We start from the raw sequence: 26,485 nt of genomic DNA on the forward strand, positions 1-26,485 counted from the left end.
TTTTTATTGCCAAAAGGGTTTTGCTTTAAAAAAAAATTGGAAGTATAAAAAATAAAAAAAATCAATTAGGAATTTGAGAATTTAAAAATTCGCCATTTTTGAGCTTAAATATTTACTACATAGCAAATAGCTAGAGACTTGCAAAAAATATTTTAGATTACTTCAACCTTCTACTTTACAATTATGTACAGATATATGAAAAAAATAACTTTGGGTAGTCAGGAAAAATTATTTCCTTTTTGGGACACCGGTGTTCCAATCGTCCTTAAAGGGTTAAGTCGTAAGTGTGTCTAGGACATTGGGTTTGGATATTAAGAGAAAATAATTCATTTAATTCTAAAAGAAACAATAAAATAGTTTGCTGTTTCAGAATTATGAGATCTTTTGCAATTGGGATGAATTTCTCCCACTTTAAGTCTGAAGCTCGTACCGTATATAGCTCGTTCAAAGCCAAGCCAGTTACGGACAGACTATAAAGAGCGCTTAGCATTTACTGGCACTTTATTTGCTAAACTTTTATAAGTTATATTCAAGATTATTAAGTCTAACTAGTTCTACTTGGATTTTTGTTATTGAAGATGGGAAAAACGTTTTTGGTCAGAAAATCAGAAAATTTGGTAAGTAAAAATTTTAAATTGGTTAGTGATTAATTGAAGTGCTAATTCGTTCGTCTCTTTTAAATGAAACTGTTCTAAAGCATTTGCTTTGTATTAGCTTTGGTTGCTAACGACGCATACACTGAGAGAAATCCGAAAAAGTTAAAATAACATTCCAGATATGTTAATTTTACCCTGCAGTATTGATCTGAAATCGGTGTAAATATAATGCTTTTTAGGTGTATTAGGGGTTAAAGTTGTCCTTTTTCATGTTAATTTTACCCTTACAAAGGTGTAAAATTAACATTAAAAAATGTTGATATATTTTTACACCTAAAAAGTGTTAAAGTTATGAGGAAAAAAAGTTAATCGCATCCCCATTTTTTTCTCAGTGTAGTAAAACGACGTTAGTTACAATTTCAGATACAAAGTAAATGCAGTTAGAACACTTTAATTTCGAAGAGAAAAATTATACTCTTTGTCATTTAAACTAAGCTAATCAAAGTGTTTACTTACTTTCTTTTAAATTGTTATTCCTGTCTTAATATCCAGTTCACAAAATACTCGAGAGAAATTCAAAAAAAATGTCGAAGAAACCTACACGATTCCATTAAAAACGTTCCAATAGGTTGTACGATAAGAAAGTCATATGTATTTCTAGTACGATACTTTATTTTTTTTCAGTTTTTGTAATTAAATTGTTGAAGAACCAAACAAAAAATTATTTGCATATAATTAATAATGTATTTATGTATATAATTCCATTTTTTTGCTTCTTTTTTTTTCTTTCCATAATTTTTTTTTTCATATAAACTAACAAACTAATAAAATGAAAATTTTCCTACAAATTATTTACAATTTTTTCCATTCTCTTATTGTTTCACTTGTTCTTTATGTTGAATGTTATGATCTCTTCATTAAGTTTATACGACTTTACATGTTTTTTTTATCTCTTTACATTTTTTTTTAAATTTTCGTTTTGAATAATAACTCTTGTAGTAAATATACGTGTTAAAGCAGACAAAGAAATAATAAAACGAAAAAGAACTATCTAAAGTCAAGCACTAGTTTTTTTTAATGATTTTTTTTATCCAAGGATTCAACTAGAGACCGTCAGTAATAATCCGTTACAAGAAATTGATAGTGAAAATTAATAATGATGAACCACATCGCAAGAGAAGATCGTGTATTCGGCCATTCGGTATGACCTCAATAGTTTTTTTTTCTTTGTTTCTTTTAGCTTTTTGCAAAAATTGTGTAAACACGGTGGAACATGTAAGAAATTGTGAGTGGCTTTTAAGTCAATGCGCATTTACTATTTTATGCCTCTTAACATTTAACAACTTCTTCATTTAATCAGTTATTTGTTTTCATCAAAATTCAATACATTTCCTTGTTTTCCTTTCACTTTTCATCTCCTCTCTTCTTAATTACAATTTAATCATGTATACAATTGTTGTGGGATAAATGATTTAAAAAATATCCACATGGAACAGATAAATAGTGTACAAAATAGATTTTCTCTTATATATCTTTTTTTATTTTTCTTCTCTCATTATTTTTTTGTTTATTTAACTATTGAAGGAAATTTTCAGCTACTCCTTTTTTTCGGCAAATTTGAAAATATTACAGAAAAAATGTATTGAATTTTATTTTGAAAATCACGAAGAAGAAATTATGTGTAGTTTTTTTTGTCAATTTAATTTCAGTTTTATTCTTCTCAAGAAAATGTCTGCTTCTGCGAAGAAAATGTGAATTATCAAAGTAAAATTCTTTTTAAAACTTTTTTCAATCTTTTTCTCAATGGCGTTTTTTTGTCAACTCTATATTTTTTCTATATATCGAAAATATATACCATCTTCAAATAGTGCGCAATTAATATTTCATGTTAATATTTTTTTTCACTTATATTTCTCCTTATCACTCACACGATAATTATACTTTTATTAATTCTTTTATGACTTAAGTTTTCCTTTTCTTAAGAAATCCATTTTTTTTGCATTATCTTTTTTTTCTTTACTTGTTACTATATCAGTTCAATAAACATTTAAGTTGCAATTACTACAATATGCAGTACAAGTAGCAAAATAAAGAGTAAATGTTTAGTGTGATTTTTTTTTTGTAATTTTCTTGGTTTTTTTTTTCTTATTAAAAATAAAAATCAATTGCACGCATTTTTTTTATTCTTCAAATTTTTCATGATTTTTTTTCCTCTTCTCTTTAAAGCAGGGTGAAAGTGATTTTCTTTCCTATACATTCATTGAATAAATTTTGTCTTTCAATTCTTGTGTATGTCTCTGAATTGGAACGAAAAGCATCAACAACAAACAAAAAAAAATTGTTAAAAAGCACTGAATTACACCATAAACATGATTTTTTTCTCCTTTTATTAAATTTAATGATATCTCTCCTAGTATGATCAAAAGTCTCAAATTTCTATCCCTTGATTTTCTTTCTAAGACTAATGATAAAAGAAAAGATATCAATAGACTATTAATTGTGTATTTGCATGTAATATGTAATAATAACAAACATAAATTGTATAGAATAAATTTTATAAAACAAATATTTTTCTACTAAATTGTGGACAAATTCATTGATTTTTTTTTTAGTATAAAGATTTCCTTTTCTTTACTTTAGCAGTGTCTATGTTTTATTGTTAGTTCCCATTTTCCCCATTTGTGTGACTATTGCTAAAGTTCGTGAATGAATTGTGATTTTTTTTTGTGGATTTGGAAATAGTAGATTTTTGAAATAGCTGTCGCAAAGAGGACATTATTTTGATTTCTAGAAATTTTTCATTGGAAGTCAAAATGATATAAGAAATTTATTTCTTTTTGGCCTTTAAAACTAGTTGTTTTTTTTTTAAGAATCAGAACATGATTCTTTGTAATTTTGATTTAGTAACAATTTGACGAATGAGAAAATTGCGCAACTAACCCCTGTTCAATTTGAAAAAGAGTATCTATGAGAATTGATATTAGCACATACTGAACCTAAGGCCTACAACTGGGCCTAAATTTTAACCCTTTTCGTTCTTTTTTCATAAATTAAATTAGACTGTATGTCTTATCTAGCAGTGATCTGTCTCATTTGAATTAGCCAACACTGAATTTTGTCTTGCCTGAAGTATATCAAGTCGAAAAATTATCTTTTTTTCCTGGTCTAATACGATCTTCAGAGTAGAGCTTGATACCGCCCCCACTATTCAACTGATTAGATTTCTCAAACAATTTGCGAGTGAAATTGTCTCATAAATTATTAATTTTCTTCTGTTCTTCCAAAACAAGAAAATGGCTATTTACACTGCCGGATCAGATTGTGATTGGAATTGCCCTAAATCCAAATCTAATCTTGTTAGATTAGGGTAGAATAGCCTAATTCAGAACTTGATATTCAGATATTTCACACCAATCTTGACAATTTCTAGAAGTTTTACGGACCTTCTAGTGCTCGTTTCAACGATAAAGTATCAGACCACCCTTATTTTCGTAATTATCTATGCCACAATCTTATTGGTTCTTTGCACTCTAGATAAATCTAAAAACCTTTCCTATTGAGAAGTTTTAATAAAAAAAAGTCGCATTTAAAGCATGTTCTGAATTAGGGGAATTAGGTCATTCGGCCTTATCTTTTGAATTATCCATATGGGCAAGACTTTTCCTGAGGTTAGAATTTTATTTAAAGCAGCGAATTTGATACTTCCCAAAAGGCAATTAAAAAAAACATAAAGAAATAAAATGAAATTAAATAGAATTTGCAAGATTTTTTAGTAGAGAAGTGCTTGTAATTTTGGACACTTTCAGGGTAAAGTTGGACACTACAAATAGATTAAAATTATGGAATTTTAAATTTGATAAATAGTTATTCTTTTTAGGAGATAATGACACTGAAATACTTATTTTCTTCCTGCATAATTAAAAAAAAACTTAGGTCAAATTCTTGAAAATTACCAGTCACAACTGGTAACTGGTTACTGTCTATTTCGGTCGTCTATTGCCTGATTAATCGGAATTTAAGCCACACTGAGAGAAATCCGAAAAAGTTAAAATAACATTCCGGAAATGTTTATTTTACCCTACAGTATTGATCCGAAATCGATGTAAAAAGTATGCTTTTTAGGTGTATTAGGGGTTAAAGTTACTCTTTGTCATGTTAATTTTACCTTTAAAAAGGCGTAAAATTAACATTAAAAAATGTTGATATATTTTTACACCTAAAAAGTGTAATGAGGAAAAAAAGTTAATCGCACTCCCGTTTTTTTCTCAGTGCATGGCCAAAAGCAATTATCTCGTACAACACTTCATTAAGTATTAATCCGAGACACTTTCTCTTCTTTTGAGCAGGGTGGCAAAATTACCTTTATAAAATATATTAACGAGTAACCAATCAACAAATTATCTGGTTACGCTCGTGAATTACTTCTCTGATGTCAAATAAGAGAAGGAAGTGGGGGTACCTTTGAATTAGGGGCCACTTTGAAATAGGGCTTTTTGTCCTATTTCTGATTGAAACTGGACCGTACCATGATATAATTTAGTTCCACAAACCTATTGTGAAGCTAAATTGCATTATGATAAGGCTTAGTTCCATTTGAAAATAGGAGAAAAGAATCCTGTTCCAAAGATGCTCCAATTCAAAGGTACCCCACTGCCGCACTAAGTTCCTTTTAGTACATTGCAACAATTTTATTGAATAAGTGTGGGATAGGTTGCATCCAATCCAATTCATTTCAAATCATCAAGCGAGATTAAACTTTCGGTTTATAATGATAAAATTAGTATCAATCTTAATCTAATCCGACGCTGTAAATGGCTTCAGTTGCTTCACAGAATCGTGTAAAGTGGTAAAAATCTACGATCAATCAGTGATCAAGCTCTTTCTTCAGACAAAATCTGATCTTTTCAGGCTACGGTCGAAATGAAGCATGAAAATCGCATTTCTTATTTCAAAACCGTTAATTTGCTGCAGCTAGATAGGTGCGAAAGAATTCGATATATCAAAATTTTTTTGTCGAATTAAGAAAGATTTTCGAATCAAAACATTCAAGTCGCACTGCTGAGGATCTACCACTAATCCATTTTGATGCTCTCAGGGCCTAAATAGTCTCAGGCTCATCCTCGAAAATATTTAGCTTGTAAAACTTGACAGACAGTAAAGATTCGTCCCAAACAGTTATACACTGATAGCGATCATCGATTAGAGATCCTTTGCATAATTTCTTTTACCTAATCCTTTAATGTCAAGAGCTAAATATTCTCGAAGATCAGCCTGAGGGCTAAATAACAGTGACCGGTAATTCTTTACCCTCAACACTTCTTAGTTTCTTTAATTTACGAAAAAATACGAAAGTTAAAAATGTTTTATCCAACGTTTCAAACATTTCCAGCATGAAGAAATTTATAAATTGAGTATTTAGGATAAAAATGCGTAAATTTGTAAAAAAAAAAAAACCTTATTTTTTGGCGGTGACGGTAAAAATTTGACGATCAATGTGATTTATCCCTAAAGGTTCTAAAGGTCTCTACACACTTGAAAAAAAATTAAAAAAAAAAAGATTTTTTTAAAGAAAATTTTCCCTATCATTGTAGGCAGTCAATTTAAAAGAAAAGGCAATTTTTGACGAAAATTGCTCATAGTGTGTAGACACCATAAATCCTGAAATAAAAGAAATTTAGAAATGTTCTAAATGTTAAACCATCCGATTAATAAAAGGGGAACGAGAATAGGGTAATTTGGCAATATTTATACAACAATTGGCGCTGAAAACTTTTTTCTTCGCTACAAATTTCTCGTGAAAAAATTTAAATAATCCGAAATGTTGAGTGATAATGTTTAACTGAAATATCGTCAGGCAACATCGTCACGCGTTTTTTTCTACGTTTCTTTATCTCCTCTTTGTCAGCTCTTTTTGACTTTAAAAATATCTTTAGTGATTAGTGTTCTTTCCCAGATTATTGAGTGATAGGTCTTCAGAAAAAAAAAAACAATATCTGTGTTTAGATTTGTGACCCCTATCTGTGGCCTGTCCAGTGGTTTTCTATTACCAGAAAAAAAACTAATAGAATAATAAAATATCTTAACTTTACAAAGAATAATAAACATTTACACGCAAATCCCGTACACACGATTTGTGTGCTGTTTTGAGGCTTTCCTGACTCTTCGCGTTCTCATTTTTATTTTCACCCACAAGATTTTTATTTTCCTTCATAATTTGCAACTTATCATTTTTTTTTGTCCTTTTGCTTCATCATTACCATTAATGTTTACTCTGTAAAGAATATTCTTGCCAGCATTGTACATTTACTCACTACAATGTTACACTCGTACTCAAAATCCTCTCACATTTCTGTGTGTAATTTTTTTTTCATCTTTTTTTCGCTTTAATCAAACTTATATTTTAATATAAAACATTTAGTTTTTATCTTGTAGTTTTTCTTTTAGACCAATAATCCATCATAATTTTTCCTCGATACGACTTAACTATATATCCACTTCCTGTATATTTCATTCAAGTTACAATATATAAATGTTTATATATATAAATAATTTTTTTCTATTACTATATGCAAGTCAAATTCTGATTAGTTTGATGTTTGTGGATTATTCGCCATTTATTTCACTTCTTTTTTTTTTATTTTAAATAGCTGTAGCCTGTTAGAACATTTTAATTCTGTACACAGTGTAAAAAAGACTTCCTATCGCTGGAAATTGAGGTGTAATGTGTTATGTAAATGAAAAATTAAAAAAAAAAACAAAAAAAGTGTAAGTTTGGTTCATGTTACTCAAGTTATTCCTGTTGCAGAGGTCGTAAATTTAATAAGGGTATTCAGTTATGTTTCTTTTAATAATGCATTTCTAACCATTTTGGTTTGTAATTTTATTTTTTGTTTTAAGGAAAAGAAAAAGATTATCACTACAAAAAAAGACTGAAACATGTTTTATGCTTTATGAGAATTTCATTCCTAATGTTTTCCATTTTCTTTAAAATTTATTTTCCGAACATGTCTTCTAAGATGGTATAGGACTCTTTTTATTTTTTTTTCTGAAACAAATTAAAAAGAATTTTCGCAAGGTTTTTTTTCAATATTTTTTTTTAATGAATTAATAGTTAATATATAATTATATGCATATGTAATGTTTTCTTTACTTTTTTTCTCAAAACGTTCTCAGTTTCCTTACTTAAATCAATTAATTTCTCATTTTAATATAATTATAGTTTTTTTTTTAATATTATATATTGATTATTACATTGAAATGATGGCACGAGAGTTCAAATTTTTTGAATTTTTTCACCAACTACAACGGGATTATTGCGCCTAATTTCTTGAGCTCCGTGTTCTCGATAATCAAATGTACAGTCGTGTTTATCACTATATCTATGGATGGCGCAGTACAAACCGCCACAGCGACATTCAAAACCTATTTTGATTTTTTTTTGAAAAATAAGGTCAAGTGTGGAGAGAAATAAAGACAAAATTAGTTGACTTTCCGATAAGATTATTAGAATAAGTAGGTAAATATAAAGTGAACAGTACCCTTACCTGTCAATCCAACCTTTTTACGGCAAACGGCACAACGGTTCTTCTTCTTCTTTGACTCTTTATCCTCCTTATCATCCTGTTCATTGTTGCCCGTGGCAGATGGGCCTGCACTTGAATTGGAAGAGGAGTCGTCGCTGGGTAATTTCTGTGAATATTTTCGCATGTATTAAGAACAATCCTTTTCTCTAAGACAAAATTAAGAAAAATCTTGAAAAACAATGATTTAGAAAAGCTCAATTCCTTAATTTTAATTGTCAAACCCATCGCATAAGAATCTCACAATTTTGCAGTGATAAGAACGAGATATTGGACACGACGATTTTTTCCAGATATTACTCGCCCGTTTAAATGTAAAACTTTAAGTCTGCTGTGAAGATTTGCTAATTAATTTAACAAATATTGTTTTAAGCAAAAACCATACAATGATACAATGTCATTTAAAGCCATGAATTTGATAAAAACTGATTCAGAATCCAAATATATCCCCAATACCAATTTTTTATAGCAAAATGCTTTAAATACAATTTTATTGATTGTTTTCTTTTCCAGGAAAATGTTTTATGTCCTGAATCCCGACCCATATATTCCATAAACTCAATATTCTAAAAAGAATAACACAGGACAAATGAAATTGAAAATTATTGACTGGATTTTTAGAATACTGACTTCAAATTAACTTAAAAAAAAGTTTCTCTGAGCACCCTTTTCTCTTTTTCACGTCTTCATCAAGGGACACATTTTGAAAGTTTTTATAATCCAAAGTTTAGGGGAAACCACATTTAGGAAGCTATCTATTTAATCTATCTAGTCCACCTAATTAAAGGTCATGATTTAACAGTCTAGAAATTGGAGAACTTTGGGACCAAAGGGAATAGGAGTAAAGTCTTCAGTAATCCTTGTTAACCCTTTAAGGACGATTGGAACACCCGTGTCCCATAAAGAAAATAATTTTTTCTGACTACCTAAACTTACTTTTTCCTTATATTTGTACGTAATTGCAAAATAGAAGGTTGAAAGAATCTAAAATATTTTTTGCAAGTTTCTATCTATTTGCTATGTAGTAAATATTTAAGCTCAAAAATGACGAATTTTTAAATTTTCAAATTAATAATTGCTATAATTCATTTTTTATACTTCTAATTTTTTTAAAGCAAAACGCTTTCGGCAATAAAAACTACAATACTCATACGTAATATTTTTCATTAAAGCAAAAAAATATTATTCATTGGTATTTTCAGAAAAATTGCTTAAATTTTTGGACTATTTTTGACCCTGTCGTTCATAGAAGCACAAATATACCGAATCAGACTCTGTTGGACTTTCCAAGGTTAGATGTAAGACCTATCATTGATTATATTTCTCAGTTTAATTTTTATTGTTGATTTTCAGTCCGTAAAAAGTGTCTCGTCGTTAAAGGGTTAATCTGGTACGTTGAAACGCATTACAACAAACAACAAACAACAAACTTCTACGAGGATCAGTAAATTAAAGATTTTAGTCCATATTAAAAAAGATCCTCCTCTTTATTATTTTTTTTTGTTTTTTATTTTAATATCTAAATGACGATTGCAGCTTGTCTGCACAATTTAATTTAAATTCTGCAAACATCTTTTCACGAGGAAATCATCTTTGAAGTAGACTCCTCGGCAAAGAAAAAGAGTTTTAACATATTATTTTGGCACACTTATTCTTTGGTCGTTTGTATTTTATTTAAAATGGGTTAAAGTGAAGATAGATGAAGAAATCCATTCGCAAGTAAAGAAATAAGGCGACATTTTCCGTCTGACAGTTCAATTACGAAAAGAAGTGAAGGATTCAGTATGACATGGGTTTCAGACTAGCGATTTTATCTTATTCTCGGCGATATTCCACTTCCAAAACAGAAAGCATAGTGCATGTTGTCTATATTTTAAGTCAAAATCTATCCAAGAATCTCTTCTGTCATAGAATTATTAAAGTTAAATTTGGCTAAAACAAAGTAAAGGTTCTAATCGATATATTTTGCGCTGATTTGAATACCAGTTTGGTTCAACTTTTAAGATCCCAAAATCCCTAAACTGAATATAAAAACGAAAACTGATGCCTTAGACAGAGTTTAGAAACTGAAGTTTGTCTGTTCTAATTCGAAGACAGACTTCACATCAGAAAACTGATGGGAATGTAGTTTAATCATTATCTTGATTATAATTACGTTAAGCTGTATTGCAGCTTAAGTCGTAGGTGTGTTCAGCACATAACTTGAGCCAAAATTATGTTCGTATGAATAATAGGAAACCGGTGAGCGTCGGAGTATGGAATAGCTTAGAAAAACACAATTTTTTTCCAAAGCTTTCGGCTCAGATTCTAAAGTTCTAGACACACTTACGACTTAAGCCCAGAGAGGGTTTAGTGGAAAATGATGGAAATGTAGTTTAAGCATTATTTCTAATATAATTACGCTAAGCCATCTCTTGGCTAATCTTCAGGTCTGTTTAAGGGCTTAAACTTTCCTCAGTGTTCAAATCTAGAATTTTTTTTCTTTTTGTCAATTGTTCTATGGATTTACAGGGCATGGGGTTTGGGGGCTCTGTACCATAAATTACTGATATTTTTCTTACTTTTCCCTTTTAAAAGTTTTCCTAGCTGTCTTTTGTTCCGATTTTTTTGTAAGACTCAAACACTGGGGAAGGCTTGGAGTCCTAGCTGTAAGCTTTAGGAAAAATCGTCTTTAAATAAGCTACCCCATTTCCCGACTCTCACCGGTTCCCTGAAAACCGGTTCCGGTGAAAGTATTTGTCGGAAAATACTCAAAATTAGTTCGTAACACTGAATTGTTTTTTTCTTATACAAAAACCTGACATTTTAGGTTTTTTTTGATTAGGCAGCAAGTAAATGTTTATTCATCAATTTTCTGGTTCCATTAAAAATATTCTACGAATTTTTCGAACTTTTAATTATCCTTAAATCACCAGTAAGGTAGTTTATCTCACCCAGCTTCTAAAACTGCTACTTCGATTTTTGTTTGCAACATAATTTAATTATGTTACCTTTGTTTTACTTACTGCTCATCAACTTGACCGTGGAGAGCAATATATAATATTTTTTCATTATCTTATCCCCTCCCCCCAAATTTCCATTTGTTACTCCTCGAGGGAGGACCCGCTTTTCTCAGCATACTTTGTGTTTCAGGCCATTTTTGATGAGAAACAATGTCACGCTCTTGATTCGTCTGTCTGTCCGTTATCAGACCTAAAGGTCAAGCGGTTAGCTATAGCGACTTGGGACTTTCGGGGGACCCTTCACTCCTTAACCCTTTAACGACGAGACACTTTGTATGGACAGAAAAACAACAATAAAAATGAAACTGTTAGACATAATCTATGATAACTCTTACATTTAACCTTGAAAAGTCCAACAGAGTCTGATTCGGTATATTTGTGCTTCTCGAGAAAAATGTGGATGGTAAAATTTACCATCCTCCATACAAAATTCTAATGGCCGGATAGTAAAAAAGTCACCCAGCAAACGCGATATTAAATTGGACTGTCAAAAATTGTAGAATCTATTGCATGGATAGTAAATTCTAATAGCCGGATGGTAAATTCTAATATCCCCGGATGTTAGATTTTACTAGCCGGATGGTAAATTTTACTGGCAGGATAGTAAATTTTACTAGCCGGATATTAGAATGAAAAATGTCGGAAAAATTTATTTTTCCTTATTTTCATTGATTTTTGGCCATTGTTTGAGGGCTTGGGGCCCTTCTTGGATGATATTCTCTGTATTTCAAGCCATTTTGGTGCGTGAAAATTGACGACTGCGCCGAGATTTGAACACGCGACCTTTGTGATAACAGTCCAGTATCTTCCAGCTGCACCACGAACTCCTATAATGTATTCAAAGCATATCGGGAACCGTTGCATCGGCCCCCACGATATTCCAAAATGACATTCTAACAGCAGGATGGCAAATTTTACTGGCTTGGATAGTAATTTCAATCCAAATTACTATCCTCCGTTAAAATTTACTGTCTTCCAGTTAAATTTTAACATCTAATATGCGGCCAGTAAAATTTACTTCCCGGATATTAGAATCTAAGAGAGGTCAAGGTAAAATCTAAATGAGGATAGTAAATTTTACCATCCGGCTGTTAGAATTTACTCTCCATAGGATAGTAAATTTTAAAATGTCAAGATGGTAGATTCTAAAGGAAAGTTTCTATGGAGGATGGTATTTTCTACTATCTTTTGAGATAGTAGAATTTAAAGACACGATTTGTAGAAAATACCATCCAAATTTTTCTCGGTGTATGAACGACAGGGACAAAAATAGCCCAAAAATTTAAGTATTTTTTCTGACAATACCAGTGAATAATATTTTTCGCTTTAATAAAAAATATTACGTATGATTATTGTAGTTTTTATTGCCAAAAGGGTGTTGCTTAAAAAAAAATTGGAAGTATAAAAAATAAATTAAATCAATTATGAATTTGAAAATTTAAAAATTCGTCATTTTTTAGCTTAAATATTTACTACATAGCAAATAGATAGAGGCTTGCAAAAAATATTCTAGATTCCTTCAACCTTTTACTTTACAATTGTGTACAGACAGACATAAGAAAAAAATAAATTTAGGTAGTCAGGAAAAATTATTTTCTTTATGGGACACCGGTGTCCCAATCGTCATTAAAGGGTTAACTCTTTCGCCTCTTTTGGGACTCTATCCAAAGCGTAATGTGTATATTCTAGGAAAACAATTTTTTTTGCTGTTTAGAATGTTTAAAATTTCGATCCTTATAGATGATTACAAACTATAAGGATGACCAAATCTAGGATTTTTTTTGTAGGAGCCCAATTAATTATTGAGCTAAGATATTTTTGATAAAAAAATTGTGCAATTGTCTTGCAGCATATTCTGCGGTTCCGAAATACTTCTGTCGACTCAAGGAACATTAAGATTAGGTACGTTTTTTTTATCTGCCTACCTCCCTTTTCGCGCCAAAACATTTTTTTTTACAGATTGTATGAAAGCACTGCGACTTTTTTATTATTCATATTTAAGCTTAGGTTGTGCAGCTGGATAACTCGTTTACATACGACAAAAAAAAACATTGAGTCATTTCTAATAGAGGTTTTTACTGTCAATGATTAAATAAATGTGATTATGAAGGAATTACACTTAAGAGGTTATAGAGGGCATATTTTTGAACCGATTTGGATAATTTTGGTGTACTTGGAAATGCCTTGGAATCCCTAATAAAGCCGAAACGAAACTATTCTAACCGTTTATCAATCAACAATTAATATTTATTCGAAATTCATTAGTATTACTTCAGAGGAAATTTTTATCGGTTTCATTTTTGTTGTGAACCGAAGAACCTTAAAAATGGCTCAATACAAAAAAAAAAACTACGAAATGCTCGAATTTGTGAGCTTTATTCTTTTTTCATGAATTCTTAAGCAGTTTTTTTTTACACAGGTCAATGATGGGGACATACTTTTGTGATATGGCACAAAAATCACGAATTCGAGCATTTCGCAAAGCTCGGACGTTTCCCTTTCCTTTTTACTATTCTGAAAATGGTTTTAAAACTATTCTTTGAATCAAAAATAGCAAAGTGTCATTAGAATAATATGACAAAGGGGTAACTGCTCTGTTATTTTATGGAATTCAGTAGGGGAAATCGGGGCAGAATGGCCAGCAAATGAAATTCTTTATTACATTTATTTTGTAAAAAATATGTTTTTAGGATAAAATGGGGTAATTCGGCATCATGTCTATTTTTGAATTTTGAGATTTTCTCACTGTTTCAGATGGTGAAAGAGAAAGAGAAAATCATGAAGAAGTACTAGACTTTACATTCAATAGTAACTTGTTCATTGTTTTTCCATCTTCCATTTAAAACTGTTAGGAAAACTCAAAGTTCCAAATTAGACATGATTCCAAATTACCGCATTTTACTCTATCTGGCTGATAAATATTTTAGTGAATAGGAAGGGAGCTGTTTTTCCTCGATATTTCTTCTAAGGCAAACTATAACGGACACTATCTGTATCGTGGATAATTTTGCCCCGATCTCCTCTATTCTTGATAGTTTTGATATTTAGTTATCATAAGGGTGAATCGGATGAATTAATAAATTTCATCAACTTAGGATGAATTTTGGTTAAGTACCTCTCGAAAATCTTCAAAGCAAACAAACTTCTATTTTGTATGGATAGTATTTATAGCAGTATAATGCCCAGCACACAATAACTTTTGTTTTGTAAACATGTTTTTGATACTTTAATGAGAGTGAGTGAGATCTAGATCTAGTCATCTCGCTCATTCTCATGGGAAATTTTGAAAATATGTTTACAAACAAAAGTTATTGTGCGTAGGGCATAACTTGAATTAAAAAAAAAAAGTGTTGAAGCAAAAGGTGTGGAGAGGATAAATCCTTAAATCCTTAATAGCTTACAACCCGATTTGTTTCCTAGGAAAAATAAAATTAAACGTATAGAAACCTTAGTTATATATACCTTTTAGGCGAACCCGACAAACTTTTTTAGGGAAATGCAAATGGATTTTAAATTTAATTTAAATCAGAATTTTTAGAAAGAATTTTCCTATTTAATTTTCAAGAGAATCCAATTAAATTGAAATTCGCAATAACTTCGTTTTTAAATATGGGCTTCATTTGAGTCTGCGAAAAATGTGTTCGTTCGTGCCCAAAAAGAAAGTCTCACGAATATTTCATCAGTTTCGAAAAACCAGCTCTGCATTGTAATACTTTTTTTTTCCTCATCTTCAGACCTTGTTAAAATATACTTACATCTTTAATTTCATTGTGCTGTTGCAAACTTTGCACTGTTGGCTGAGCTGTACTAGTGACTGTAACCGCGCTGGCGAAATTCTGTGTTTGCGTCTGTGAGACAACTGTAACTGTGCCAACATTACTGGATCCACCAGAGGGGCTGGTTGAAGCAGGAACAGGAGTACTGCTAACAGGTGGCTGTTGCTTTTTTCTCAGTGAATCCTGTCAAAAATTATGCAAACAGCACAAAAAGGACAAATTTATTAATTTTAACTATCGTCCTAAATTTTAGTCTTTTTTGATGGTGATAATATTGTTTTTAGCTATTTAGCATCACACTTACTTTGTAGCAGACTGAACAGAGTCCATCTGTGGCTGGATTTCCATAGAATCCACATCCAGATCTGCACATTGGTTGCATTGGATTTGACTCACGTTCCATGATCTTCTTTCTCTCTCACTCAAATTGTCGTCAAATTTTCGCAATTTTTGGGTAATATTTATAAAAGATATTTTGCTGATTTGTTTTTCTTTTGATAATTTTTGCAGCAAACAGTCCTCAATTTTATCACTGTGTTTCTTTTTGTTTCTTTTACACGATATTAATCACAATTCTTCACCGTGCCAGTATTACACTGCTCCAATTTATGTAACCTCCTCTTTGAATTTTCAAGAATTATTCTAATAACACATACACCGAGATTTGTTTTTTTTTTCTCTCTCTTTAAATTCTAAATGTGAAAAGAAGAGATTGTCGATTAGTTAAGTATTGCAAATTGATCTAAAAGATTGGCTAATAAGCAATGTTGGTTTTTCAGTTACATACAAAATACTTTTGATCTATTAATAGATAGCAACAAAAAAAACAACAATCAATAACACTTAGAATTTTAACAAACAATAAAATTATTCTATCTATGGCTTATTGATGATGTTCCGTCTCTAGATATTTTTTTCCCATAAACCCCACATTGCCCTCTAGCCAACCAATTAAATCTGAAAGCACTCAATTACGTAGTAATCTCATCAAAGTCCACTTTTCTTTCTACTCTTATTAAAATTGTCCTAATTGTTAATTTTCTGCATACTTTTAGAAGGGATTTTAAATCCACTGTGTAAACTGATGACTTGCAAATTTGTGCTGATTTTCACATCAATTTCTCATTAACTTGTCAAAGTTGATGAGTGTCCTTTAGGCAACTGCTTATTTCGCAAATATATTTTCCACCTATTGCATTCACACTCCTACCAATGACTTGGTGGTGTCACCCAGTGTCAAGAATGTAATTGAGGATGGATCTGAAAAGAAGAGAAAATAGATTTTAAAATAATACACAGCATTATAATCATAATAATTTCAATTTGCAATTTCTCTATCTTTAAGTATTTTTATTGAATATTATAACACATAAATCTCTTGTAACATCCATTTGCCCCCCTAAGGAGTTTTTGCACGTTCTATTCACCTACACAAAATCTCGACATAACATACTTCTAGATCAACTTTTCTTAGCTGGCTCCCCCCCTGAGTTGATACACAGAAAAAGCTATAATTTTTTATGTACCACAAAACTGCTCTATCAACTTCTACATTCCTACCACTATTAGAAACTCACACTCTTCTTGTGAAACAGAATAATTTATAATGAAATATAAGACAGGTGTATTTCCTATGCTCTCCGCATTTGGCATGAATTTTAATTAAAAAGATACCAAATTGTATGTCTTTCTCTTCTCACTGACAAAACGTCTTCTTATATACGATCATTTTTGTGTCACATGAAGCCTATGACACTCGATAAATTGATGTAATGCATTATAGAAGAACTGCCAAGAATTATCTATTGTACAATCACTTAAAATCCCACACGTACCCTTATAAAAAAAAATATATAATAAAGTCAAATACATTCACCCAAAAAGATAGTCTTGTCATGCGTAATATACCTTTCACAGAGAACTAACATTTACAACATTGCAATCTCTCATTCTGAAAATTAATTTATTCACTCACTTTAAAATTAACTGATTGTGAACTTTATAAAAGTCTACAAGTCACATGAAGTATTTCGCTTTATTTTTAGTACAACACAATGGTAATTCATGTTTAATTGACTTTCAAGAAATTTATCTGCTTTAACTTCTCTTCTTTACAATAAAAACTGGGATTTTTCTGAAGAAAAAAAAAAGAAACACACAAAATATGTTACGTAAGAAAAATATATCCCTCAAGCATATTTTGTAAATAATACATTCTAACATCCGCAATGTTTAGCTTGTGAGATTTGGCACAGAAATCTAAATAAGTAACCATGACACTCTCATCTTCTCTCTTCATTAAATTATGTTTGTCACTGTAATCAAACATTATCATTCAACCATTGCACCACCATTACGTGTTAAGAATATTTTCATTAAATATTTTATAAATCTCTCATCATCTGACTTTTCAGTGATAATATTGCAATTTTCAATTTGATTTTTTTTTAAATAAAATAACCAAAAAACACATCAAGAAGACCAAATTTAACGTCCGCTTTGGCTAAAATATTTCAATTTTGTAAATATTGTTCAAATAAAAGCATTGTTGTTGCGATTCATCAAGTACAGTTGCTCAAGGTCATTTAGATGATTTTTCTCTAACATTTCATGCATACTTTCTCACAATTCTCTATCAGTACTCGTAAAAGTTTAAGGGGAACACACATTAAAAAGCATTTTATATCTTATAGTAACAAGAATACCATTTCTTTGTGAGGTCTGTACTTTATCTTTCAGTTTGACTTTCATGTTAAATATCCACAAAACCTGAGTGGAAGAATGAATCATTCTCAATCCTTAGAATTCAATATAGACACACACTCTCAACATTAGTCACTCCTTCTATATTTACAATGCTATCGAGTCATGCGAATGGACACAGAATAATCAGACGAAGAATTTCCAGTGAAATGCGCCATTTGTAACGTTGTTCTCACACAAAAAATTTTCAGATCAACTCGCCCAGTATTATGTGTAAGATAAAACACTTTAGTCTTTCCATATTTTTCTTACGACTTGTTATTCATCTTTTGGTCAGAGTCAGAAGAAGTATAGGTGTACATAAAAAATGAAATATGTAATATTGAGGAAGGAACGAGGGAGGAAATTCCATTTGCTCACAAGGTTCTTCATCATCAGATCTTCTTTACTTCTCTCTCTCTCTCTCTTTCTCTCTCTCACATACATCCAACCACGATTATTTGTCGTTTTGCAATTGAAACACATCGACTGTACTCTACAGTGATATCGGAGGTGCCCATTTGTGCGGCAACCTCTGCAGTGGGAGGTTAGATTAAAATGAGCACCATACCAGTAGAGCTGATGAGGAGAACCTCTCATCTTAGCCACAGGCACGACTCAATGGCATATAGACAACACTTTCCGCGACTTGAGCGCGTGATGATGATCGTCAGCAGTCGCGATACAACGTCATCATCAGCGTCACGAGAACATTGAGTGACTGGTGAATGAGGAGTGGGAAGGAATCCAACGCTCACACTTACTAATCTAAAAAACTCATACACGTGTATGGCAAAACAATATTAATCTCAGGAGAATCGGAAAATACAGTCATGCGCAGTGCTAGTTAAATAAATTAACGGGGATTTCATACAAAAGCAATTGTATATATATACAATTGCCTTATGTACACCCAACTCATATGGAATGTGGGTGGCTGGGTTTTGCCGTTCTTTTACCAACAGAAACCGTCTGCCACATATGCGTGTTCATGTACCACTATATCAGCACACTTTCTCATAAAAGACAATACAACATTTGTTAGATGCTTCAATCTTTGGAAAACAAGGTATGTCAAATTAAGGATATAGCATTATATTCAGATATATTGTGCTTGTAAGAGAGAAAAAAAAGAAAAGAAATGGACAATTCAGTACCAAAAAAAAAAAAACAAAAACACATGATGACCTACTATCGAAGTTGAAAACAGATCCAAAATAACAAGAACATCCAACATCTTGTTATTCTGAGATATATACGCATCTTTTAAAACGGAACTTTGGTCCCGTTAGAGATGAAGGTGAAATTCGCGGAAGTTCCTTGGAAGAAAAGGCATAATTCACTTTTGCATGACTACAACTTGCAAAGCAATAATAACACAGTCTTTTCCATACCAAAAATATAATAGTATTTAAATGGAAAGCTAAAGAAAAATTTATGACTGACGCATCTAATGACGTAGTCTAACTAATACGTCATACTTTTCCAAACTACCTGTTCAAGATGAATAATTTTAAAATTGAAAACACCTATTTCTTAGGTATTCCGAAAACATTCCAACTGTAAAAGTGAAAAAATAGAAAGTTTCCGGACCTGCAATGAAAAATGTTTTACTTTTGCAATTGAATAAGAAGCAACTATGAAAAGAGCGTCTTAATTGCTTTTCATTAATTTAAGTGAAATCACTCTTATCACTCATAATATTAAAGTTCACATCAAACGACGACTACCATATTTTCACAATAAAGATCTTTTAGTAGTTAAGTAAATCAGAAAAATAACATTCAGAAAATTACACCTAGTCATTTTTGCAACATGGTTATAAGAATTCTAAAGATTATAACTAAAAACCCAACTGGATGAACTAATCAATAATAGCAAGCAGTAATGAAAGTATTGAGTGCCCCTATAGGGTTGAGTCATTCCAGAAATCTATCAAATATAATCTTTGGAAACTCACACATAAAAGTATAGCTTTTTCCTTCCATATAACCCGGCAATATATCTCGCTTGGTTTATTCTGCCTTATTTTCCAACTCTAAGGTTGTGACCACAAACTGTAGAGAAGGAACTTTGGCTATGAGTACTTTGACCCTCCTCTTCCCAATACCCAATATAATATAGATATATTACGTTTGTTCGTTCATAACACTTTGTCTTCGATCTTGTCTTCTCTTCTTGTGGGGCTTCTTCTTTTCAGCTTCTATACGTATCTTATGCCCAATATAACAGAATTGGTAAAACAGATTTGTGTGGGTAAGATATAATATATAATGTAATACGTTTACGTATCCCGTATTATACCCTTACCCTCTTTTAGGATCAGCAGAAAACTAAAGCTACCTTAGGATTAAAAGTGTTACGCGCCATAAAATGTTACATTTTACTTTCTGCTTAAGTCAATATTTGTACGAGTCGTTATACTAAAACTTACAATTACAACGTCACCTTATAATTTTCTTACTAAACTAAAACATATTTGGACTTTAATCGAGAAACAATCCTTATGAATTACATGGTATAACTTTTGTTTTTTAAACATGTTTTTGACAGTTCATATAGAGTAAGTAAAATCCAGTTATACACTGAGAAAAAAAGAGGGTGCGATTTACATTTTTTCCTCAGTAATTTAACACTTTTTAGGTGTAAAAATATATCAACATTTTTTAATGTTAATTTTACACCTTATTGAGGGTAAAATTAACATGAAAAAGGGTACCTTTAACCCCTAATAAACCTAAAAAGGGTAATATTTACACCGATTTTGGATCAATACTGCAGTGTAAAATTAAAATTTCAGGAATGTTATTTAAACATTTTCGGATTTCTCTCAGTGTAATCGCATTACTTGCTCCTTATCATGAGTAATTTTAAAAACATATTTAAAAACAAATGCAATTGCGTGTATACCATTAGAACTTTTCTATCCTCAAAGTTTATATTCTTATTATTACACAAAAGGAACTTTAAAAGTTATTTCTCACAAAATTTCCAATCCTTATCGTTTACCAACTCAAGTAATAAATATGTAAGTATATTATGTTTCCTTAAGTAAAAGGACACAACATCTAAACATTTATGTTCAATAATTCTTTTTTTTACTTTTTCTCCAATTCAATTCCAGCTTATACTTCTGAATGATTTAAAGCAAATTTAATTTTTACCCTGGTCTATCCGATTCTGTCCTTCATCCTTAATACTGAACATACCTCTTCACTTTCGTCCTCACACTAGGGGGTAACTATAGAAAAGAAATATCTAACATCGGCAAGAAAATATGTATAAATGAATTGCCCTCTGCTTTGATATTACATTCACATCAGCACTAAATTCCCCGCAGGTAAAATACTCAAGTGATGAATTTTGGGAGAGAAAAAACTTCTTTTTGGTCAAGAGGTATTGAAAGAATAAGGAATTCTGACTTTTTATATAACGTGAAGTGGTTTCAAATGAATTTACTTGAGTTCACATCTCACAACCAAACGATCAAAAGAGCTTCTCATATGAAATAAGAACTGTTTTGAAGTTTTAAAACGAAGAAACATATCGTATATTGAATATAGGGTAAATTGGTACAAGTTGGACAATGGCAAAAGTTGGAAAATTTCGCTGGGATAAGTTGGACAGGCAATTTTTTCTTGATAAATACAGTACTAAATTTTAATTAGTATATTTTTCTATGTTATAGTTTAATTATTTGGTTCCTTGTGCTGCAAATAAAGTGAAAATCCATTCATATGAATAAGATTTAACGTATAAAATTCTCACTTCAATTGACAGTGTAACTTTTCACCGTCGAAAAAATACATCGATCGGCCATTTTTTCCTAATAAAAACACAAGAAGAGTGACTTTGGTTTTTCGGTTCTGTTGACATTTCTCAATATTTCTGGCAAATTTTAGTGGAATAAAGTGTTTAATCTCGATAGTTAACGGTACGTAATGGTTTTATTTGATATAATTACTAACTGTATGAAGAAAAAGTGCTTATTTGAAGCGTGAGCAAAAGTGACAAGTTGGACATCCGGAGATACGATTGTATTGCAGGGGTTTTCTTTTTATTTCAGATGGGTAAAAAGGCAAATAAATTGAAAAAGTACAAATCCTATACTCAAGACCAAGTGAACAAAGCACTGGAAGCTTTTCGTCAAGGAAAGTCACTAAGTCAGGTGTCAGTATTATTTGGGGTGCCAAGAACAACACTTTTTAATAAGCTGACCGGGAAATGTCCAGAAGAATGCTCTGGGGGAAGGCCTCCTACGCTGCCAAAAGATATAGAAGATGAGCTCGTTGAATGGATTTTAGGATGCAGTGACAAGTGGCATCCTATAACAAAAGATCAAGTCCTCAACACTGTGCAAATTATTTGTAAGAAGTTCAAGATTGTCAACGAGTTCACCGATGGAAGGCCAGGATACTCTTGGTTCAAGAGCTTTTTGAACAGATACCTAGAATTGAGACTTCGTACACCAGAAGCATACACAACCCAAAGAGCTGGTATTACCACTGAGGACATCACTGAGTGGTTTGAGAAAACTCATGAATATTTAAAATCCAAAGATCTTCTGGAACTTCCTCCTGATCGCGTCTTTACTCTTGACGAAACGGGTGTAATGCTTTCGCCCAAAGGTGGACAGGTATCTATTATTATTCTATGGAGTTTTTAAATTCATGTTTGAAGTTCTTTGTGACAATTCGTATGATTAAAGAAAACTAAAAGAAGAGGCTATGCAAGAAAAAAAAAAGAATTAGACTTCAGAAACAGGAAGAAAGGTTCAAAATAAAAGAAGAAAAGGAGCAAAGCAAGAAAATTAAAATATCCAAGAAAAAGATTTAATAAATAATATATATCTAAGCCTTAATGTTTTTTTACTTTTTAATTATACACTTTACCCTAGTGGTACAATTGATTCAGTGTGTATGGCATTCAGTAAAAAATCTTGAAACTTGCACAACCTTCCCCTACGCATTGTCCAAATTCCCACGTCCAACTTGTCCCACCCTGTCCAAATTATATTGTTTTGCACTCACGTATTTTTCTTGTATTTAAGAACTTTTCAAACTGTTTTTCAAGAATTTCCATGAAACGGTAATATTCTAGAAGAATCAAGGAGCAAATTTATGTATGTCATCAGGGAAAAATGTATTTATAATGTCTTTAATCTTGTATCAAAGTTCGAGCCTCTGGAAATTGTTCCAATTTATGCAACTTACCCTAGAGTTTTGTCAGAAGTAATTTGAGAATTTGATAGAGTGGAAAGTCCAAGAAAAGATTTTTTTTTACATAAGAAAAATCGCCTTGCTTTTATAATAGAAGGGATTTAAATATCAAGCTTTTCAATTAGTTAAATGCCAATCTTTATTGTCAACATTAAAACGCAGCGTAGAAACATAAAATAAATTGAATAACCTAAATTACATTGAATACTATCGCGACATAATGAAATTAAAATGAGAACATTTTTTCACTTCAATTACTAAGCTTTATATAAAATATATAACACTTTAATTATGTCCAAAACGGTTTTTTTTTCTTTAGAACCTACTATTGGAAGTAATTCCCGTCCATCCTATGGAAATCACGATTTTATCATTACGACCATTCATACCTATTCAAATGTGTGACCTTAGCTTACTTACTAGAGCCAGCAGTTCACCAGCTGCTAGCATCGTTTGTTATAACAAGCATGTATGTTTGCAAGTTACTCACGATAGTTTTACCAATAAAATTTGCCTTATGCAATAACTGTAATGAAGATTTTAATATATAGGATGGAGATTTAATATTCTAGAGAAGAAAAATACTCAATATATTAATGTCTCATGAAGAGATATTTTTAAAAGTTATATAATTTGATACGTTTATCAAAATAAATAGTATGCTTCTGGTATTAACAAATTATCTGAGTTCAAGCCCTTAATTTACGATCAAATTTTGATGCATCCCGTTGAGTGATTGCTTTTCGACTTTCACTTTTCACGTTGCGGTGCTTGCAACTGCATAATTTCTTTATAGTTCTTGGTAGAAATGAGGTATGACCAAGTATAACTGCTTCGGCATTAATGTTATGCTATAAAATCTTTTAATGTTATGTTTATATGTATATATCACAAAAACAAACGACTTCCATTTGCATACGTTGTCTACAATTTCACTATTTTATAGGCCCACGGAAAATTGCAAATGGAATATCTTTACACGGTGGTCTCTTTTAAATGGATTATTAATGAAGATTGACGACTATAAAGGTAAAAAATTTATGTGAATAACAATTCTCTAACCATCTACCTCATCTTGTAAAAAGACTTTAAAAGAAGATAGGGAAGAACAAGCCTAGATTTAACCATGAACTTTAATGCCAGGTGATGAAAACTGATGCAAACTAACCTCTTGACCTCTGACAAACTCGACCTAGAGCTAAATGTTTTCATAAAACTTGATTGCTTGCAACACCACGAATTGCATAAACTTTATCTCCAACTCCAATTGTACTTATTTCCCAAAATTAACAACATAAGTATTTACAAATAACATGACAACAGATCTATGAACATTATTAACACAAATTATTGTGCACAATTATTGCAAAAGCAGGAAAAACTTTTGCCCGTAAATGTGGTCAAGTCAGCAAAAGCTACAATAATACTTTCAGGTGCTGTCAAGGTTAGCGACCTTGGATATTAAAGGTCGTCTCGTCGACATTTCTAGCAAACAGAACCACATACAATATGAATAGTGTCACGAGTTTCTCTTTTTTCCAAATTAGGCATAAAATGGAAATTAAATTTAGTCGAAATAACATAAGAATTGCCAATAACCAATGTCTTTTATTGTGATTAATTAAGCTCGGATGTCAGAATTTAAATACTTATGTAGTACTATTAGTGTAACATTAAGGCAAATACTTATTAGGACAAGAAATGAAAGTTCGACATTGACATAAATTTCTAATACATAACATTTTACACATTTTATTTAATACGAAAAAGTGCTCCAATATGTATGGGTACAATTGCCGATTAAATTATCATTTCTCATGGCTTGAAGAAAAAAAAACACCATTAAATTTTATATTTTGTAATTAATCCAAATATACGCTATAACAGTCTAACTATAATAATAGATGTATATAGACATATTGTACTAATCAACATTGTATCTATTTATTATACCATACATAGCTCAATTCACAAATATGCTAGCAGACGGAATTTTATTATCTTGAAGATTGCACTTATGAAAACGAAGAGAAAACATTGAAAGTGAGCGTACAATTTCATTTTATATAATGCCTATGAGAGAGTTTCAGAGTGGGAATTCAAATTTTTCCAACAAGACACACAACATAGTGAATAAAATGTAGCACATTCAATTTTTGTTACTTTGCATGGAGACTTACATAGGATTTACACAATATTACAATTTCCTTTTAAAGAATTGTGTATAGAAGGCTACCCATTTACTTCACACCTATTCTTTTTGTCGTCGTAACTCTATTTCACACGGAAATTTCAATTAATATTGTGTAATGCTTTATTAAATGAAACTATTTATATAAATTTTAGGAATGTTTTTTTGAAATATCTATTAATATAAAACTATATTACCAGTTATGGTTATATTAATTGGGTTTTTTCAAAGTAGAATTACAAAAACAAAAAAGAAACATTTTCTACGCCTAATTGATAAATTATGTATTGCGTGGGCAATTTTTAACCATACTTATACTCCGACATTTTAATTTAATTTCTTACCATAACAAACAATTTGCGGAACTACGGAAGAAAAGTGAAAAATAAATGGTACGAAACGCACTCAAATGATGTGTGAAGGATTCTGAAATTTTTCACATCATATTGTCTTTCAATATTTATAAGGCCTAGTATGATTATAAAATTTTCAATGAAGGCTTTTTTTTTTTAATTCATTCTCTTATCAGAATCATCGGCATGGCAAACATTATTCAACAAAAATATGCGGTTAGAACCTCAATAAACTTTTAAAGTAAACCCTCAATATTGATTTTTCATGTGTGTCACAACAAGAACCAATCAAAAAGGCCTTCTTGCTAGCATTTCACAAGACAAAAATAAATGTGTCAGTATATTAACCACAGGAAGTAATTATCTTTATGTCCTACATTTAATAATATTCTATCATTAAAGTGAATTTATAAAAATTAAAGACGGTAAAAAAAAATCAGTAAACAAAATTGCAAAATTTCTTTTTATGCCTATTTACGTCAGCTCATACCTAACTCATCTCTCGTACATTCACTCTCTCCGTTTTTGTCCCCCTTTTATATTTTACGTGCTTATGTACGTAGAGCTATAACCCTCCTCAAATGCGGTTACTAACCCTAAAAAGCCATATTCTGCGTATGTACACAATGACTTTTATTGAGCCATGTATATTCTAGAGTATAGCAGATTTTTGTCCGTAGAACGAAAAAGCAAAATAATACAAGATGCAATTATTTGCTTTTTTGTTCATAGCAATTTTTGCTTATAAATACAATCTGAAAAAGGATTTTTTTTTTCAAAATAGAACAATTTGTATCTTCTCCTATGTCTGTCCCTCAATCAAGATGCAACTTTTCTTTTTTGTCCTACACTATTACATTACATTACCCTTTTCTCATGTCAAGATGCTTATAGAGTGAATTGCACTTTGTTGGTGCATTGATGTACAGAAAATTATAAAGAAAAACCCATCAGAAACCCTAATACATCTTCCTCGAACTCTCCACCCATGTGTAACAATAGCACTGTGCGTGAAGACAAAGGTCA

The 26,485-nt window shown here is 31.0% G+C and overlaps 1 protein-coding gene across 10 annotated transcripts in view; it reads right to left on the reverse strand.

The window, feature by feature from the left end:
• Nucleotides 1-1,248: 1,248 nt before the first annotated feature.
• LOC129802753 (AN1-type zinc finger protein 6) overlaps nt 1,249-26,485 on the reverse strand; it is a 49,728-nt gene continuing 24,491 nt past the window's right edge. For 2 of the 10 annotated variants that reach the window (XM_055848856.1, XM_055848883.1), the window contains 5 exons: nt 16,004-16,214; nt 15,259-15,646; nt 14,934-15,137; nt 8,141-8,285; nt 1,249-8,018 (listed from right to left, as the gene is read on the reverse strand). In XM_055848856.1, coding sequence (XP_055704831.1) covers nt 7,870-8,018; nt 8,141-8,285; nt 14,934-15,137; nt 15,259-15,357 — 597 coding nt within the window. In that variant the 5' untranslated portion in view covers nt 15,358-15,646; nt 16,004-16,214 and the 3' untranslated portion in view covers nt 1,249-7,869. Of the gene's footprint in view, nt 8,019-8,134; nt 8,286-14,933; nt 15,138-15,258; nt 15,647-15,902; nt 16,215-26,485 lie in introns of all 10 variants that reach the window. The other 8 variants (XM_055848812.1, XM_055848840.1, XM_055848821.1 and 5 more) reach the window with 5 other exon arrangements.

Source organism: Phlebotomus papatasi, chromosome 1 (genome assembly GCF_024763615.1).
Source record: "Phlebotomus papatasi isolate M1 chromosome 1, Ppap_2.1, whole genome shotgun sequence".
Taxonomy (NCBI): Eukaryota; Metazoa; Arthropoda; class Insecta; order Diptera; family Psychodidae; genus Phlebotomus; species Phlebotomus papatasi.